Below are 21,621 nucleotides of genomic sequence, written 5' to 3'. Positions count from 1 at the left end.
TGAATTGTTTGCACAAGAGTAGACCATTTTGGATATATGCCATCAACTAAATAATAGCCCGTGTTATATTCTTTTCCTTGAATTACATAATGAGCTAGAGGAGAAATTGAGTTAGATTCGAGAACAAATGAGATGACTCTAACACGTTTATATCATTGTTGGTGCCTGGCAAACCAAAATATGCATGCCATATCCAAAGATTATAATCTGTGACAACTTCGAGAATGATAGTAGGCTTTCCACTACGGCCTGCGTATTTCCCCGCCTACGCGGTTGGACAATTTTTCCGCCTCCAATGCATACAATCTAAACTGCCTAACATTCCAGGAAATCCACGTTGCTGATCAATATTGAGAAGTCTAGAAATATCATTTGGTGGTGGCCTTCTAAGATAGCGTTCGTTACATATCTCAATCACATCGCGACATAATTTTTTCATACTTTCATTTGCAGTAGATTCTCCAATTTTAATATACCCATCTATGGTATCTGCTGGAGCACCATATGCCAACATACGGAAAACTGCCATTATTTTTTGTATTAGAGATAATCCAAGTCTGCCCGCATTATCCAATTGTTGTTGAAAGTAGCAATCACGATCTTTGACTTCGTCAACAATTCGAAGGAACAATGAGCGAGACATTCGATATCTCCGACAAAACATGGTCTCATTATACATTGGATTATCTGAAAAATAATCATTGTATAATCTACGATCGACATTTTCACGATCACGATTGATGACAATATATCCAGGAACTGAACCATGATGTAGTACTTGTTAGCTTTGTTGTTCAAGAAGTTGTCGGATGATCATGTTGTTATTTTTGTGAAGACGACATTAATTTTGTTGTCTTTGATGAATCATCATATTCATCATCTGAAGAAGATGATGATGAATCACTAACGTTGAAATTCATTATGGAGACTTGTGGAAAATATATGTGATAAGTTATGAATGATTTAACAATATCAAGAGGATATGTTATGTATTTATAGTAGTGTAATTATAATAGCATGGTAATATAGTCATTTCAATTAATTTGAGGAAGAAATATGACAAACTTTTCATTGTATGGTCATTTCAATTAATTTTATGTGGAGAAATATGATACAATTTTCATTGTATGGTCATTTAAATTAATTTATGTGGAGAAATATGACAAACTTTTCATTATATGATCATTACAATTAATTTTATGTGGACAAATAGGACAAACTTTTCATTGTATGGTCATTCCAATTAATTTTATGTGGAGAAATATGACAAACTTTTCATTGTATGGTCATTCCAATTAATTTAATGTGGAGAAATAGGACAAGCTTTTCATTGTATGGTCATACCAATTAATTTTATGTGGAGAAATAGGACAAACTTTTCATTGTATGGTCATTCCAATTAATTTTATGTGAAGAAATGACAAGCTTTTCATTGTATGGTCATTTCAATTAATTTATGTGGAAAAATATGACAAGCTTTTCATTGTATGGTCATTTCAATTAATTTATGTGGAAAAATAGGACAAAATTTTCATTGTATAGTTGTTTCAATTAATTTATGTGGAGAAATATGATAAACTTTTCATTGTCTGGACATTTTAATTAATTTGAGTGAATGGTCATTTCCAATTCAATGTAATAAGCATGGTAAGTGTTAGGATTTACCTATATATTGAAATTGAGGGTAACATATAATTCACTAAATCCTACCATTTGAATTCAATTGAATACATATTTACCTTCATCCATTGTTAAGAATGTCTGTCCGATCAGCAACCTATAACATAAATGAGGATATTCTCTTATGTCGGGTTTATATCGAAATTTTTGAGGACCAAATTATTGGAATTAATCAAACAAGTGACCGATTATGGTCTCGTATTGAAGAATCTTTCAATGGAGAAAGGCTGGAGCATTGGGAAATTCGTACTAAAAGATCTATGCAAGCCCGACTAGATTCTTTCCAAAAAGCAGCAAGGAGACTTAATGCATCCATAAAACAAATTGAGAATATGAATCAAAGCGGTGCTTCAAATGAAGATATTATGAGTATTAACATATTATTTGATATACTATTACTTATGCATTTTATATTTAATTATTTGAATTTCACAGATGTTCAAAGCTAAAGTGTTGTTCACGAAAGATTCTAAGTTCAAAACAGGTTGGAAGTTCGATCATGTGTGGAACATTGTTAAAAATTTTGAAAAATTTAAAGATTATTCCACAAGTAGTAGGGAAATCAATTTGTCAACTATGCCTCTTCCGAGCTAGAAAATCCAACTCCAAATTCTTTTGGACAAGCATCCCTAGTATCTCCTCATTTTCTCTTAACTTGGAAGATTCAAACATTAGTTCTCCATCTAAAAGACCTATCGGAGTGAAAAAAGTAAAACTGAAAAGGAAAAATGATGTTAGTACATCATTGACCATAAATAAAATACAAGAAACAAACAAAAAAAAATGACTGAAGAAATGAAAAGGGCAAATGACCATATGCAAAACAAACGTTATGAGTTGAAAAAGAGTAAAAAAGACAACAAGACTTTAAGGAAAGATTTGAGTAAAATATAAGATTAAAATGTGCGCGCATTTATTCGGGGCTCAACAAGCCCAAATTATGATAGAAAGAGCTCAAAATAAAAGTCAACCAGATCCTTCCACCTCGGCTACATTTTCGGACTATTTCAATAATCTTAGAGGAAGTGGTGCTAATTTACCGTTCATTTCTATTATTTGTAAGCGATTTTAATTATTGTATTATTTATGTTGTACTTTTAATTATTATACTATTTATTATGTAACGATAATGATTGTTTTTTTAATGTATTTTCTATGTTTATTTGTATCATTTATAATTTATAAAATTTAAGTTATCAAATATAATGTAAAAATATAAAATAAATTATAAAATATAAAATAAATTAGATAAAATTTCAAATATAATAAATTTAATAATTTCATTATACATTTAAAAAATATTATAATTTTTTATCTTAAAAGTAAAATAAATATAAATTAAAGAATTAATTTATATATATAGAAATTAAAAGTTATTAAAAAAGAGAAAAATGTCTAATGGCCAATTTTAGAAAATGGCCAAAATTGGTGATATGAACCATCACAACGCATATACAACGCATATATGTTTTTTTAGGGGAATAAATTCCCATTTTGCTGATGCATTTGTCGGACTGTTGGAGCAAAATTTGCTAATGCGATTGCGTACTCAACTCAATCACCACTCAAACACAATGAAGAACAAAGAACCTCGTAAACTCTCACACATGTCTTACTCTTGCTAAGTAATAAAAAAACACCTCGTGCATTAATCCCGATACTAGGAACAACACCAGAATCCCACACAATGTTGCCCCCGGTTCTCGAACCACACGCGTGTCCCACAACCTCACACCTATTGAGAAGATTTCATAAATACCAAATTAATCTAGATACCAAAAACATGTGGAATTTTGACCTAAGATTTATTGGTTTGTATATTGTAATTCTTAGTGTGTATGTAACCACGAGATTTCATCGCCTCCCTAAAAACCCATTTTTAAATTTAAAATATAGTAAATGTGATATCAAACAGTAATTCATCCCTAACTCAAAAACCCATTTTTAAATTCAAAAAAATATTTTAGGAATATTCTTTTTTATACCAACTTTTTAATATTTTCAATAACTATCTATATTTATTAACTTCACATATTAAACCCTAATATTTTTTATACCCTATTAAAAATATTTATGATAAAATTAATTATAGATTAATATCTTATACATACTTATAATATTAAGAAATGTTATTTTTATTTTTAAGTATTTTTAAGAAATGTTATTATTGTATTTTGTTATTTTTTAGTTTTTTTACAATATTATTTATTATTATAAATTAATGATAGGTAAAAAATATTAATAAAAATATATAGGATAAATAAAAATTAAACATATAAATAAATTATATATAAAAAACTAAATATAATAATTTACTTTAATTAAAAATGAAAGGACCAAATTAAAAAATTAAAATAAATTATATAAAAAGTTAAATATCCAAATTAAAATATCTTTAAACTTCAATTACCTTTTTAAATTTTAATTAATATTATGTGTTTTGTGAACTGCATATATGCGTTTTTGGGAGAGAGAAAATGGGGGAAAACAGATTATGAGTTTGCGTTTGGTTTGGCGTGCTGTTGGAGCTGAAAACCTATTATGGGTTTGAGAATGGTGTAGGGTTGGAGATATACCCTTATTGCTTCAACACCGTGTACACCCAACTCAATCACCACTCAAACACGATTAAGAACAAAGAACCTCGTAAACCCCCACATATATCTTACTCTTGTTAAGTAATAAAAAAATATCTCGTGCATTAATCCCGACACTAGGAACGACACCAGAATCCCACACAACGTTGCCCCCGATTCTCGGACCACACGCGTGTCCCACAACCTCACACCTATTGAGAAGATTTCATAAATACCAAAATGATCTAGATACCAAAAACATATGGAATTTTGACAAAAGATTTATCGGTTTGTATATTGTAATCCTTAGCGTGTATGTAACCACGAGATTTCATCGCCTCCCCTAGAAATCTTGTAGCGAAGTGGTGAAATATGGTTCGTTGAAGGCAACTTGAGCTCCAATGAACAAAACCTTGGCCAACACGATGGAAACCAACATTTACCATATAACTAGTTTTTGATGAATTGTGTTTGATAAAATAAAGAGAGAAAGACTAGGGTTTCTTATTAGCAAATATCAAATAAACCGAATGTAATGAAAGAGTTTATATAGTTAGTGATTACAATAAACTAAAATACCCTTAAGTGCTAATAGACTAAAATACCTTTAAGTGCTAATAAAGATAATAAAACTAATATATCTAACATCCCCTCTCAAACTCACGAGGCCATGACACGATACTCAACTTCTGTAGAAGACCGAGAGATGACATCTTGTTTCTTGCTCTTCCATGTAATAAGCGAATCACCGAGGAAAATACAATATTCAGTGGTCGACTTGCGGTCCATAGGATCACCAGCCCAATCCGCATCAGAGTAGGCACGCAACTCTAATGAAAATGTGGAAGGAAGCATGAGACTATGAAATTGAGTACCCTGAAGATACCTGAGAATACGAAGAACAGTAGCCCAATGAACTGTAGTAGGGGTAGTGACAAACTGACTAAGCACATGAACTGCATGCGCAATGTTTGGTCGAGTTACAGTAAGATAAACCAAACTGCCAATAATGGTACGATACATACCATAATCCTCCAAAGGAGTGCCATCGGACGAAGAGTATCTAACATTGGTCTCAAGGGGTGTATCAACAATTCGGCTGTCAGTTAGTCGAGCACGCTCAAACAAATTAGCAATGTACTTAGATTGAGATAAGAGATAACCTTTTGGAGAATAAGCTACCTCAATTCCCCAAAAATAACGTAGCATGCCCAAATCTTTCATAGAGAATGAGTGTGCTAACTCAGACTTCAATGATTCAATACCATCGTGATCATCACCTATAATAATCATATCATCACCATACAAGGATGGAAGAATGCGTCCTGCTGTTGTACCCTTGACAAATAAAGCCGAATCATGGTGACTAGGAAGAAAGCCAAGCGAAGTGATCACCATAGAGAATTTTTCAAACCAGGCACGTGGTGCTTGTTTGAGACCATAAAGAGCTTTTCAAAGCTTGCAAACTTCACCAAGTTGACGAGGAACACCTGGGGGAGGCATCATATAAACCTCTTCATGAAGGTCACCATTTAAGAAAGCATTCTTCACATCCATTTGATCGATTTTCCATTGGTAAACCGAAGCAACAACAATCAAAGTGCGAACAGTTGTCATATTCGCAACAGGAACAAATATTTCCTCATAATCCATGCCATATTTTTTAGAATAGCCTTTAACAACAAGTCGAGCCTTGTATCGCTCAATGGAACCATCTGATTTTGTTTAAATTTTGTAGACCCAACGAGAGCCAATGACATGTTTTCCAGACGGTAGTAAAACCAAATCCCATGTATGAGTTTGATGTAAAGTAGTAAGTTCCTCGACCATAGAAGTCTGCCAAAGGGGATCGCGAACTGCCTCATTATAGGATAAAGGTTCAGAAAAACGATGAACAAAGGTGACAAAGGAAACAAATGAAGTAGAATAAGAGGAGTACTTAAAATCGGAAAGTTTAGTAGACTTACGAATGCAAGTGGAGTGACAGAGAGGAGGATCCACAATCTCATCCGACAATTGGGTGGTCGTAAGAGCATGGACATGGGAGGTGGATGTATCGTGAACCAAAGTATCAGATAGACTAGAAAGAGGATCCATAATCTCATCCAGAATTTGGATGGTCGTAGGAGCAGGGACATGGGAGGTGGATGTATCGCGAACCAAAGTATCGTGAACTAAAGTATCAGATATATATTCATCGGGCTTAGTGTCAAAGGGATCAATACGAACTAGATCTGGTTGGGTCATATGATTTGAACTAGCAAGAACAAAGAATAATGAAATGTGCTCTAAAAACATAACATGACGCGAAACATATAATTTTTGACTAACTGGATCAAAACAATGATACCCCTTTTGACCAACACCATAACCCAGAAAGACACATAAGGCAGACCGGGGAGACAACTTATTATGTTCAACATGTGGTCGAAGGACAAAGCAAATACAACCGAAAACACGCAACGAAGAATAATCAAGTGAATGACGTACCATATAATTTTTCAAAAGGGGACAAACTTGAATTTTGAGATATTGGGATTCTATTGATTACATGAGAAGCGGTAAGAACTGCTTCCCCTCAAAACACACTAGGAATCTCGACTGATAGCATAAAAGAACGAGCTATTTCAACAAGATAAACGATGTTTTCTTTCATCCACACCATTTTGTTGAGGAGTGTCAGTACATGAGGTTTGGTGAATTGTACCATCAGAGGAAAGTAACTGAGAGAAATCATTAGAAGTGTATTCACCTCCCAAATCACACCTAAAACATTTAATGATTGAAGAATGTTGGGTTCTCACAAGAGCTCGAAAATTGGTGACTATAGTAAAAAATTCAGACATGCGTTTCATTAGATAAATCCAAGTATAACGAGTAAAGTTATCAATAAACAAAACATAATATCGAGAACCTCCTTTAGAAGAAACAGGAGAAGGTCCCCACACATCAGAATGCACAAGATCAAATGGAGCAGTGGAAAAAGAAACACTTTTATAAAAAGACAATGCTGAAAATTTAGCCATTTTGCAACCACTACAATCAGAAATGTCATGACTTTCTAAACTACCCAAAGCTCCAGTAGACACTAAAAATGTTAAACGAGATCCAGAAACATGACCCAAACGAGAATGCCAACGGTAAAATTCCGAAGATAAACTATTCAAATGAAATAATGACAAGTCAATGCTGGAGGCATTAACATCTGATACTTTGAATTCATCTAAAACATAAAGTCCTCCTTTCCTACGGCTTGTCCCAATCACCTTTTGTGATTGTGGGTCCTTAACACAACAATTGGAAGAAGTAAACAAAACTATGAGACCAAAATCACATAATTGACTAACAAATACAAGGTTTAAAGAAAGACGGGGAATATAGTAGACATTTGGGAGAGAGAACAAGATGTATGTACAGAACTAATTCCTTCCAATGGCGTTAGAGTACCATCGGCAGTCACGACGGAAGATGGTGGAACAGAATTGACAGACACAAATGAGTTAATATTAGGAGACATATGATTAGATGCGACTGAATCTAATATCCATAAGGGAGACGATTTACCTGAATTATTAGATGATGACATTAAACCTTTATGAAAGGAGGCGGACATGACATGTGGCTGTGAGGCGAGGAATTGCTTAAACTGCTCAAACTTCTCAAACATATATGGATCCATGGTTGGAGCAGTAATTGTATTACCGATATCAGACGAGTACAAATCTCCAATGACAACCCAAATATAACAACACAAATATTGCCAAAACTATGTATAACCAACTCAAAATTAGCAACAACAAATATTGCACGACACAACACGATGCAACACGAATACAAATCTCCAACAACAACCCAAATACAACAACACAAATATGGCACGAAACGGCACGATGCGACACGACGCAACAAAAATACAAATACTAAAAACGACAATACAAATACAATAACACGAATATGGCACGACGCGTATGAACATGGTGAACTGTTAAATTAAATCAAATCATGTATTTAATATGTTTTTGATAAATTAATCATCTTTGAAAAGTTAAAAAACAAACAACTATTTCTAGTTTTTTATTTGTTAAATCTAAATAAATAAAAAACTAGACAAACTAAAAAAAAACAAAAAAAATCAAAGAAACCATGAATGCTTGAAAAAAAATAAAAGACAATTTCATTGATTACCCCTTACAATTTTGAGTTATTTAAATAACTCAAACTAATCCAACATTATTTTATTTTATTTTTCAAGCATTAATTAATTAATTAACAAAAATACTTAAAATATTATTTATTTTGAACTATTATTATTATATATTAATAACATTTAAACGTCTTAGAAACAAAATAAAAAAAATTTATACCATTCTCAAAATTATCACATTTAATTCTTTTAAATAAATCTGAACTATTTAAAAAATCAGAATTTGAATAATCCCATAACTTGTTGTAATATAACTTTTGAAGCATTTTAATTAAAGTCTAGATTCTTAGACTCTCTCTAGCTTATTTTTCAAAACATAGGTATCCTATGATTGATATTTAAGAGATAATTATTATGTGTCAACAGCTGATCAATGCGAACTTGTTTCTCCACGAGCAAACAACTTTGTATTTCCATATTAGCAATTTCAGCGTGTAACTCGGTCCACTAGTTGACCATGGTTGTGTTATCCGATTCAAGAGAAGGTTTTGATTTGATGAGATAGTCAATTAATTCAAGGAGGGGTTTAAGGGTATTGAAACGAAGGACCCATCTTCCACCATTGTAGACAGGATAGCTGTTCGTGAATCTCGCTACCATTTGTGTACTTCAAATATGTTAGAGAGAGAGAAACGTTTTGCCTTTAGTATATGAATTAATAACAACCATCATATGTTTGTGATTTATATTAATTTCAGTTACATCACAATTATTTTACAAGTACGCTTAATTAAGTTAGGTGTTTACGTTTTCTTGTTTTCTGAATTTTATAGTCGTAGTCTTTTTCCTTTTGCTGTAATCTTTTCATCTTTGACAATAAGAAATCTCTCTTCATCTGTTTTTCCATACTTTATTATTCATCACTTTCTTGCATTCCGCACAACAATTGGTATCAGAGCGGGTTAGATCCGATCAATTTATCATTATTTGTTTTCTTGCGAGAAGATGTCTTCAATGAATCTAAATATCGAATAATTCACAAGGCGGAACAGTTTTGGTCTATGGTAGATCAAAATGCGAGCCTTACTTAAACAACAAGGCGTCTGGGCACCATCGTCGAAGGAAAATGCGAAGATAGTTGCAGGTCCTGCAAAGGAGTCTACCTTTGGTAAAATCACTGCTAAGCTTGAGGTCTTGGAAAAGAAGGCACACTCAATAATTTTACTCTGTCTGGATGATGAAGTGATTACTGAGGTATCAGATGAAGATACCGCAATCGTTTTGTGGTCGAAGTAGAGGCTTTGTACATGACAAAGTCACTAACTAACAAGTTATTAAAGCAACGTATGTTTAGTCTTCGTATGCTTGAAGGTAAGTCTCTTCGTGAACATCTTGATAAGTTAAACACTATATTACTTGAATTGAGAAAAATAGATGTTAAGATCGAAGATGAAGATGATGCATTAATTCTCTTGGTATCTTTACCCAACTCGTTTGAAAATTTTGTTCAATCTTTCGTTGTGGGTAAAGACGCCGTGGCTCTAAAGGAAATTCGATCAACACTTCATACTAGAGAGCTACGCCATAAGGCGAACAGTGAAATTGTAGATAGTCAAACATTTGGGTTGATTGTCAGCACAGTCAACTACAAAGGGTCTGGAAAGAAGAAGGATAAAAAATACAAAGTTAAGAGCCCTAGTGATAAAGACATCTACAATTACTGTAAAGAACCTGGTCATTGGAAGAATAATTGTCCTAAGAAAATGGGCAAATATTCTACGGTTGCTATAGCACATAAAGACAGCGACACTAACTCAGAGGAGGACATTTCCCTTGTAGATAACACTTATCTACACTCTATTGATACGTGGGTGTTGGATTTAGGGTGTTCATATCATATGAGTCTGAACAAAGAATGGTTCGATACCTATGAAGATTATGATGGTGGAAACGTTATCATGGGAAATGATGCCATATGTAGAATTGTGGGTATTGAGACTATCAAGATTCTGACTGATGATGGTAAGATATGAGCCATAACTGGAATTCGACATGTTCCTTAGAGCTTTAAACCCTGGTGATAGTCTTCTCGCTCACCTCAAGAAGACTAATGCCAACATTTCCATCTGGGAAATCCTGATGTATTCTATTGAACACAGGCAAAGTGTTCTGAATGAGCTAATCGAGGCTAGTATACCAGCCCACACGACTCCTGAAGAATTGGTTGGTATCATCTCAGAAACTCCTCAGATCAACATGATAGGTTTCGAGGACAAAGACATACCTGCTCCCGATGAACCCCATGTTAATGCTCTTTACATTTCTGTAAAGATGGCTGATAAAGTCATTCCTATGAATCTGATTGACAATGGTTCAACATTGAACATATGTACCTGGAAGACTCTCCAAGAACTCGACATTTTTGCTGATAAAGTCCTCCCCTTAGACTTGTGCTTCCATGGCTTTGACAATTCTTGTCGAGAGATTATGGGCAACTACCTAACAACGATCTACGTAGCTGATGTACATTTTGAGGTAGAATTTTGTGTAATCAACATGCTACCATCGTACAACCTGATCTTGGGACGACCCTAGTTGAACCAGGCTAAGGCTCTTGCCTCTACCCTGCATCAGAAAATCCTCTTCACGATTAACGACAAACTCTTCACCATAGAAGGTGAGAAATACGTCACAACCATCATCGGTTCAACTCATTCCACTAACCCAGAGATTGAGTTAAGTGGATTCGACATCTGTCCTATATTTAAGCAAGGTCATGACTCATTTTTCACTCTTGACTTCACTCCTTACAACGGAATCTCCATGCGTCTCATGCGGAAAATGAGATATTTCCCAGGAATGGGTCTAGGCCGAACGCTACCAGCATGACTTCTTTCCACTGGTCTTATTACAACTCAGACAACTTCGGTGTTGGTTATGCTCCGACAGAGGACGAGGAATCTAGGAAAGGTAAAATCTCTAAACAATTTATACATATTCCTCCAACCCTAAATGGACAGTTTGTGCGAGAAGGAGAAACCACATTGTGTTTCGATTTCCCTAAACCTTTCTTCAACCGAGTTTTACAAACTCGCTCTCCAGGTTTCGAAATCTTTCTAAATTGTTCTTTTGATCTTAATTCATCCCTTAATATGATGAGGAAAAGGAGTTCTTGTTGGCATGAAACCCTGGAAAAGCTTGTTAGAGATCTTTCTCTGACGGACGAGGATGTGGTTGTTGATGAAGACTCTTGTAAGATAAACTCCACAAACCTTCTGGTAGTTGATAAAGCTCCTATAATCAGCCTGAGTGTTGATAGAAACATCACACCCCTTTTGGACTGTGAAATAGTGTCTGATGTTGTAATAAATAAATAAGTTTGTAATGACAATTCTGATGAGATGTCATCTTCTTTTTGTAATAAAGAATCCAATAAAACGCCATAGTACAATTTCGAATATATGTCAGATAATGATGATGTTTCATTCAAGTCTAAATTTAATTTTGAAATGAAAAACTTTTTGGAACACGAGGACGAGATCGTTTCCGCATCCGAAATAATAATCGAAGTAAACCTCAATACTCAGGACGATCCTCAAATCGTGTTGATTAGACAAAGACTAAGTGATGACGAGTGTCATGAGATGATCGAATTGCTAAAGACCAACAAAGACGTGTTCGCTTGGTCTTACAAGGATATGCCCAGAGTGGATCCTACAATCGTCCGACATCAGATTCCTTTTTATCTAGAGGCAAAACCCGTTAAACAAAGGTTAAGACGGATGAAAACCGAGGTTGTTTCCAAGGTCAAAGAAGAAGTCCAGAAGTAGTTGGAAGCGAAATTCCTTGAAACTGTGGACTACCCCACATGGATAGCCAATGTGGTTCTCGTCTTGAAGAAGGATAGAAGGATGCACGTGTGTGCAGACTACCGCGATATGAACAAAGCTAGTCCTAAGTATAACTTTCTTTTGCCCCACATTGACATTCTGGTCGATCATGCTGCTGACAATCAGCTCTTGTCTTTCATGGATGGATTCTTAGGATATAACCAAATCCTGATTGCAGAAGAAGACAAAGAGAAGACTACCTTTATCACAGAGGTAAGCACGTTATGTTTTAGGGTTATACCTTTCGGTCTCAAAAACGCCGGAGCTACCTATCAACGAGCAGTAACGATGATCTTACACGACATGATCCATATATAGGTGGAAGTCTACATAGACGACATGATCGTAAAGTCTAAGGATCGATAGGTTCATATTCCTAACTTAGACAATTTTTTGCAAAGAATTCGAAAGTATCGGCTTCGGTTGAACCCAAAGAAGTGTGCTTTCGGAGTTACCACTGGTAAGATGCTATGATATTTCATCACCCAACGTGGAATAGAAATTGATCCCTCTAAAATCGAGACCATTACGACTATGCCTGCGCCTCAGAATGAGCGAGAAGTCTGAGGCTTCCTTGGCAAAATCCAGTTCATTAGTTGGTTCATCAGCAAACTGACTCTTTTCAAGCTACTGAAAAAGGATCTGAAATTCTAATGGGAAGACACTTGTCAACAAGATTTTGACAAAATCAAAGACTATCAAAAGTCACCACCAGTTCTTATGTCTCCAAGGCCCGATATTCCTTTAATTCTCTATCTCAAAGTGATAGACTCGACTATGGGTAGCCTACTGGCTCAAGAAAACGAGGATAAACTCGAGATTTTCGTCTACTACCTAATCAATAGAATGACTGGGTATGAATTGAACTATTCAACACTCGAGAAAGTGTGTTGGGCACTCGCATGAGTCACCAAAAGACTAAGACATTATATGCAAGCCCACCTCATCAAGCTGGTGTCCCGACTTGACCCAGTCCATTATCTATTTCAGTGAACACTACTGTCGCCTAGATTTTCTAAATGGATGATGATGATATCCGAATACGACATCACATACATGGCTTAAAAATCTGTTAAAGGAAGCGTTGTCGCAGACTTTCTAAAATATCAACCTATCATAGTCGATCATTCTTTCGAACTCGACTTTCCTGATGACTCCATAATGTTTATCTCTTCAGACACATGGAAGTTAATGTTTAATGGAGCTTCCTCCAAACATGGCTACGGAATTGGAATTCTCTTAATAGATCCTTAGGGAACCTACAATCCCATCTCTATTAAGTTAGAGTATTCCGTGACCAACAATGAGGCTGAGTATGAAGCATGTCTCTCAGGTCTCAAAATCGCATACAAAAGAGGAGCAACTAAATTAGACGTAGTTGGCGACTCCAATCTGGTTATATCCCAAGTTAACAGAACATGGCAAGTACGAGGAGAACATCTCAAATATTATCACACTTGCCTACTCCGTTTTATCGACAAGATCGGTCATGTGTCTTTTGTACATGCCCTAAGAAGCCAAAATCGCTTTGCCGATGCTTAACCCACACTATCAGCTATGACCCAAATTCCTGTTGGAATTAAGGTCAAACCTCTAAAGATCCGTCAGAAACGAAAATCCGATTTCGAAGTCGGTGTGGTAGCCTCCGTTCAAGTTCCCACAAAACCATGGTTCGATATCCTTCAAAACTACATTGTGTATGGAGAATATTCGTCCCACTTCCGAGCTAAGGAACGAAGAGCCCTGCGCCAGTATTCCACCAACTATGCTTGGATAGCTAACAAGCTATACCAACGATCTTTTGATGGTCAAAACATACTTTGCGTCGATAGTCCTAAGGCACGACGGGTCATAGAAGAAGTGCACGCAAGTGTGTGTGGTCCACACATGAATGGACTCGCCCTTGCCAAGAAAATACTCCGCCTCAGATATTACTGGCAAAACATCGAGCAAGAATGTGTCAGCTATGTGAAAAGTTATCACCAATGCCAAATCTATGCTAATCTAAAGCATACTCCAGCATCTATGCTATACTGCATTACATCACCATGACCCTTTTCGACATGGGGTATTGATGTCATTGGGAAAATATATCCCCATGCTTCTAATGGACATGAGTTCATACTCGTAGCCATCGACTATTTCTCTAAATGGGTCGAGACATCGTCTTATAAGATCCTCAAGTCTACCAGGTAGCAAAATTCATTCGTGTTAACATCATAGCTATGTACAGAGTACCTCATGCTATTATCTCGGATAATGGAAGACACTTCTAAGGAAAAGTTTTATCCCTTCTCAAAAAATTCAAGATCGAACATCACAAATCTTCACCATATCGACCCCAAACCAATGGCGCCATTGAAGCGGCAAATAAGAATGTAATTAGGATAATTAAGAAGATGACCAATACATATAAGGATTGGCATGAAAAGCTTCCATTTGCCTTATGGGGATATCGTACAACTACTCGAGCATCGACAGACGAGACTCTAGTTTACGACATGGTCGTCGTACAACCCATCGAGATCGAAATCCCCACATTGAGAGTCCTGTTGGAATCTCACGTTGTTGAAGAAGATTGGGTAAAAGCTCGATACGACCAGTTGACGTTGATGGAAGACCATAGGTTGGATGCGTTATGTAAAACTCAGGCTTACCAGAAACGAATGGCTGATACCTTTAATAGAAAGGTCAAACCCAAAAGCCTAAAAGAAGGTGACTTGGTGCTCAAAGTAACCTGTGAACTGTTAGACCCTATGGGAAAGATGGCAAGGTCCCTTTCTCATGAAGAAAATCCTCTTTGGAGGTGCGGTTCGTCTTTCAACAATTGAAGGCGAAGAATTTATTGCTCCTAGCAATCTAGATGCCCTAAAACGATATTATGTCTAATATTATTTTGCGACCACGACTCTAATCTAGCCTTAGCAGGATTACCACGGCTCTAATTTAGCCTTAGCAGGATTACCACGACTCCCGATCCAGCCTTAGCAGGATTACCACGGCTCTAATCTAGCCTTAGCAGGATTACAACGGCTCTGATCTAGTCTTAGTATGATCATGACGGCTCCCGATCCAGCCTTACCAGGATTAAGTCCTCTTGGACCAACCATCCTCCAATGGTTATGTCTTTGTCATAACTCCCATCAATTAGTCCCCAACTAAGAGTGGACTAATTGGCCTCTAGTCTTGTTCGACAATGTCAACATTCTCAAGGATTAGTCCTCAGCCTCTAAAGGACTAATCAGGACAGCTCCTCTCATGAACAATCCTCATCGGAAGTAGAATGTTCAATTAGATATGAAGGTCACTTCGTACAAGACCTCTTTAAATCCCTAGTTAATAGGCACATAAGATCATTGTTATGATTCTTAAAGCTCTATTTCAATAGGAATCTACATAGGTTATTGTCATAACCTATCCCCAACAGATTGACATCCACATATGGGTTGTTGTTATAACCCATCCTTAGAAGGTACGGTGACCATAAGGGTTATTGTTATAACCCATTCTCCTCGGAGCGAATGCTTTCGCATATCCCTTGCAAGAGTAAGCCCTATCTCTTGATAGGTATCTATATCGTTCATTGCCATGACCACTCCCCACCAGAGTGATTCTGATCACTCAACTTATCTATAGGTTATTGTTATAACCTAAATTCTCAACACGATTGTAATCATCCCCACATAGCGATGGTTGCTACAGTCCCCACGATAGCGTGATTGTTATCACTACCCAACGTGATTGTTGTTACGTCACCTAGAAGGTCTCCCTTCATCCTCAACGGAGAATTCTCTTTATTCCCCAAAAAAGTCCTATCGTATTATAGACATCCTCGAGAGTCATTGTAATGACTACTCTCTAGTAGTGGATTCTATTTGTTGATGGACGCGGTATGCTTGTTATCATTATCCCCGAAAGTTATACCTATATCCCCATGGGATTGTATTCCTAATAGAGCATTCCTCAAGAGAGTCCTACCTCCCGATAGGTAGTCTTACTTGCAGGAGACTCCTCCCCACAAAGAGTTCTTTTTAATCTCCAGGTGAGTCATATTTGTTGGTAGGAACCATCAGTCATTGTTAAGACAGGATTATTGTAGTAATCCATCCCTAGTTGGAGTCCCGTTTACTCCCCAATAGGATAAGACTATTGTCGTAGCCTATCATATGTAAGATTCAGTAAAGAAGAGAATGAGCCATTATCATGACTCATCCCCACAACACCTTGTTATATACCCGGTGCATGATAAGACTATTATGATAGTCTATCCCTGACAGAAGACAACAAGTAAAGGAAGATCACGTAATCTCCCCAACCATGAGTCATTGAAATGACTCCCCACCAGCAGCTGCTGCTATCCAGGTTTTATCCTTCTATCTCACTATAGGATAGGGTGTAAATTTTTATGATCAAACCTCGAACCCATGTTTTCCAAAAACTAAGATTGTTTTATTCAAACTCGGTTCGAGAGGGGCATTCTGTAAGCATGAAAATTTGACTTACCCTATTCGAAAAATAATATTATTATGTTTAATAATATTAAAATAATATTTTGGATTTTTATATTTAAAATAACTTGAATGAAGGAATTAAAACCCAATTAAGGATTAATTATTATGGTAATTAAACCTTAATTAAGGAAACTTTTCAAAATTCCAAAATAATTTGAGGATAAAATATTTGTATATATTTTACCCAAATTAGACCAAGGAAGGGTTAAAGTATTTAAATAGGATTTATTCATGATTTATGTTTAATTCATGACTTAAACCAATTAAATAAAAAATACCCCAAAATTCCCCAAAATTTCCCAAAAATTAAAACATGATCATAATTATTATTATGAATATAGAAATATTTTTTTATGAAATATTTGGTGAAAAAATGAATTTAAAAGGAATTAAATTCGATTTTAAATAACCTTTTAAATAAAATTTAAAATTGTATAATCTTGTGTGGCTGATTTTATGTTTAAACTTTACAGTAGGATCCTGGACCATTAGATGAGCACCCAGATCTCATCCGACAGCCCAAAGCGCGCCAGACACCCAGCTGTAGAAGAACCACGCGCGCGCGCCCGCACTGGATCAACTAATGGGACAGACTAACTCCGTTAGTCAATCAGGCTGACCGCTGACGGAACCAGACAGAACTCGGCGTTCCGTTACTCAAAAAACCGTTGTTTTGTTCGTCTTCTTCGCTTGGACGCAGGGGTCGTCGGAATCGCACCTCACTGGCACGTTTCTTTTAGAAGCTCTAGCTTCGTCCACAGGTGATCAAATCCGTTGATTTTTTCGGCCACATGATCCCCTTGTCAGCGCCTACGTTTCCCCTTTATCTAGAAGCCTTATCTTCCCCGGGATAAGACTGCCATGAATTCAGGATAAGAACGCCAGCGATCAAAGAAGACTCAAATTGGCTTTCTACAACCGACCTTCGAGCACTATAAATAGTCTCCTACCCCTCTACTACCAATCCATCAAACAATAACTGAAAATTACACATCAAATCGCCCCAATCGAAGACCTGCAATTTCCGGCCAAAACAGTTTTCTGCAAAACTTTCTCCGGTGAGCCAAACTTCGATTTAGGCTTTTGGATTACTTCCAATACTGCCAAAACTTTCCCGTTCATTTTTAGTGTCGTGTCGGACTGTGCCATTTCTCCTCTGTGTTGTGCCGTCTGTGCCACATGTTTTTAAATTTATTAAATTTTTTTGCAAAAACAATAAATATCACAATTAATATTTTCATTATTTTATTTTGTCAATTTGCCTTATTTATTTTATTAATTTATTTTTATTTAAAATGTATGAATTTTAATTAATTCGGTAATAATTGATATGCCATTATTTCCAAATTAATTATTTTATTCTTTTATTTCGTCCAATGAGCTTCTTGTTTAAATTTTAAAAATTATTTTTAATTGACTCTAAATTTTTAAAAGTTATAATTTGGGGTGTAAAAATAAAGTGTCTACATGACCACTAGACCATCCTCGAACCTTGACACCTGGATCAGACCCTAACTCGGACTTAGACTGCTGAACCCGAGTCTTGACCACAAGTCATTTCATTAAAAAAAAATCAATACATGTAAAATTGGAAACTCTATAGATCAAGGATCTCAGCAATCTGAGATTAACTTGAAACCAAAGATTACAATTGGTAAAGTCATCAATACAAAACTTTGTTGAAACCAATAACAAAAGAAAATAACACAAAAATAATGAGAATATACAACTCTTACAAAAAAAAACTAAGGATACACAAAATGAAATAGATCCAACAATTCGTTGTGACGCTCCCTCTCGTTTTCAAGATTTGTTCAACATTTGATCGAATGAAGAAACAAGTTATTTTTGAAAACCCATTGTGGTTTTCAAGATTTGTTCAACATTTGATCGAATGAAGAAACAAGTTATTTTTGAAAACCCATTGTGGACATAATAAGTCATCTGTAGTTTCTTCTTTGAGATAGGATGGGTAGTTCGTCTTTTCCGTGCTATCTTATTATACATTCGAACTAGTATCCAATCACCACTCAACATTTTCAACTAACAAAAAAAACATAGAAGAAAAAAAATTAATGAAAGTTTTGCGAGGCAGAACATTTGAATCAATGAACTCCGATGAAATGATTTAGCCTTTCACAGTAGAACGCAATCGGCATTAGGAATACGATATTGATTGGTTTTAATTGTTATATGTAAATTCAACAAGATTCGGTTTAAAATAATTGGACTCACCTAGATTATGACTTGTCACTACAAATTTCAATAAGAATCAAACTTGAGACCTGCATATTAAAACAACGTCCATAAATATCAATCAATATCTAACAAAAATAATTAAATAAATAAAAAACCCTAATATCTAAAAAACTAACCAGAACAATGTAAGGAACAATACTTCTATTTGGGGTTCCTTCAATTTGGTGATAAAACTTTGCATAAATAAAACTTGTCCATAAAGACCAACAACTATGACTTCTATATAAATTAGACTTTAGATTCCAGTCTCGATCTAAAGCCAAGTATGACCCATAGACAAAGTATAACAACATTATAACAAATTAACAATGGCTCGAAACATAAGATTTGTTAGAGGTGTTGAATCGATATATATGAAAAAAACAATGCTAGACGGCGAAAATAAGAAAAGGAGGCAGAGAGACTCTGTATTTTATTAGGGTTTATTTGTTTCAATAAGGGATGTTCTTATTTATAGTATTTTATTTGTTTAAATGAGGGAGGTTCTTATTTATAGACATTTTATTAAGATATCATAATATTGTTGATAATAAATATATTAACTATTTAATTTTAATATTTAAATATTTATATAAAGAAGAGGGCATAATAAGAAAAAAATTAAATCACAAATATTCATCCCAATCAGAATCACTTTTAATAAAGTAAAAAGTTAAAGTAATTTTTATTTTTATTTAATAATTTATTTTTATTAATTATTAAAGTAAAAAGTAAAAATAAAAAATATATTTATTTAATAAAAAAATATTTTTAATAATTATTAAAGTAAGAAGTTACAATTAATTTATTATTATTTAATAAAAAATATTTTTAATAATTATTAAAGTAAAAAGTTAAAACAAATTGATTTTTATTCAATAAAAAAGATATAATTGAATTAAATAAAATCTTTCATAAGTAAATTTTTATAAATGTTTAGATCAAGATAAAGAAAAAATGGATCATTTTTTTATACCAAATATTTTTCTTTTAATTCTTAAAATAATAAAAATAACTTACACAATTTTATCTAATTTAATTATATATTTTTTATTAAATAAAAATAAAACCAAATTTATTTTAATAATTAGTTATTAAAATAAAAGTGGTTTTTATTTATTTAATAAAAATATATATATATAATTAAATAATTAGATAAAACTTGTTTTCAAGTGAAAAAATAAGAAATAAATAACTTTAAAAAATTGAAATAGATCGGTAGAAACAAAAATTAATATTTATTATATTTTAGATTATTTAAATAATCAAAACTAATAAAAAAATCATCACGTTTTCTCTAATCAATAAATCATTCAATTTATTAATCTAAATATTTTATTTAAATCTTTCTATTAAAATTAATAATTGTCATCTTATTAACAAATAATCTATTATTAATTTTTTTTCTCTATCCTATTTTTTAAAAATAATTTCAATACGATTATCTCGACCTAATTTAAATGATAAGAGATGATAAAACTCTTACTCAATCACATGCCCTAATAACACTTAAATTTGTTTAATTATACTTTATATCTTTTTATCTATTTGTAATTTCGATATAAAATATCTTACACACACAGATAATAGGAAATTTCACTCAACATCAACCAAACTTATCCAAATGAGATTTAGAGAAATTCAAAAATATCCTTAAATCTAAGTGACATAAGAACAACAAAAAAGGTAAAAAGTAGAATTTTCAACTAATATACCAAACGAATACCACATTTCCTTTTGATCTAAGTCTTTTTTCATATCTCCAAAGATTTTACAACTACTACCAATAAAAATTCCTTAGAATAAAATGGTAATAATACAAATCCTTCAATCTACAGAAATTGCACAAATGGGATCTCGTTCCTATCTTGGACGGTGGAGGCGCCTTCTAAATGGAATAATTTTAATGAAAGTTCATTTAAAATGATTTTCTATTCATCATTTATTTACTTATATGAATTAAATTTATCTTGTTGAATTGACATATTGACATATTTTTAGTTGGTTTAACATAAATATATTAATATGATGACCTTTAAAAATGAAAACAAAATAATAGTAACCGTAGTGAAATGCAGAACAATAACGTAAAAATAAGAAAATACGAAATAACGACACAAGAATCTTACCTAGGTTATGACCAATAATGTCCTAGTCATGTTTTCGAGAAACGATTCAATAGAGTTATAATAGGGATTACAAACTCTAACTCACTCTATTTGTTCTAGGTTTTTAGTCTCACAGACTCTTCTCGTTTACAATGTATATATAGGCTTTTAGAATTCATAATTAGGGTAAAGATCATTTGATATCTTTGACATCTCCACCATGATATGACTTTGTGTCGATTTAGTTGACATTTGTATAATAATACGATTTGATTGACATCTTCACCATTATGTGATTTCATGTCTTTTTGAATCCAACAAATAATCGAAAATATCTTTATTCCCCTTTTTGTACCTAACATTGAGGCACACCAAATTGTGCTAAAATCTTTAGGTTCAATTCTATAAATTCTCCACCTTAACCCCATGTCTATTGTCAAACGAATGAGCCTCATCACCAAGAACACTCTAAAA

General features: G+C 34.1%; 1 protein-coding gene across 1 annotated transcript; it reads right to left on the bottom strand.

Moving 5' to 3' along the window:
- Positions 1–4,916: 4,916 nt before the first annotated feature.
- LOC124946238 (uncharacterized mitochondrial protein AtMg00810-like) lies at positions 4,917–5,654 on the bottom strand. Its single transcript, XM_047486805.1, has one exon. It carries the CDS (start codon positions 5,652–5,654, stop codon positions 4,917–4,919), a length of 738 nt encoding a protein of 245 aa, XP_047342761.1.
- Positions 5,655–21,621: the final 15,967 nt, after the last annotated feature.

This window comes from Impatiens glandulifera, chromosome 7 (genome assembly GCF_907164915.1).
Source record: "Impatiens glandulifera chromosome 7, dImpGla2.1, whole genome shotgun sequence".
In the NCBI taxonomy this organism is placed as follows: domain Eukaryota; kingdom Viridiplantae; phylum Streptophyta; class Magnoliopsida; order Ericales; family Balsaminaceae; genus Impatiens; species Impatiens glandulifera.
This window is presented reverse-complemented; position numbering and strand designations above follow the sequence as displayed.

What these genes read in the sequence shown, in the direction of transcription:
- LOC124946238 (XM_047486805.1), bottom strand. Translation starts at nt 5,654, where the DNA reads ATGGTGATCACTTCGCTTGGCTTTCTTCCTAGTCACCATGATTCGGCT.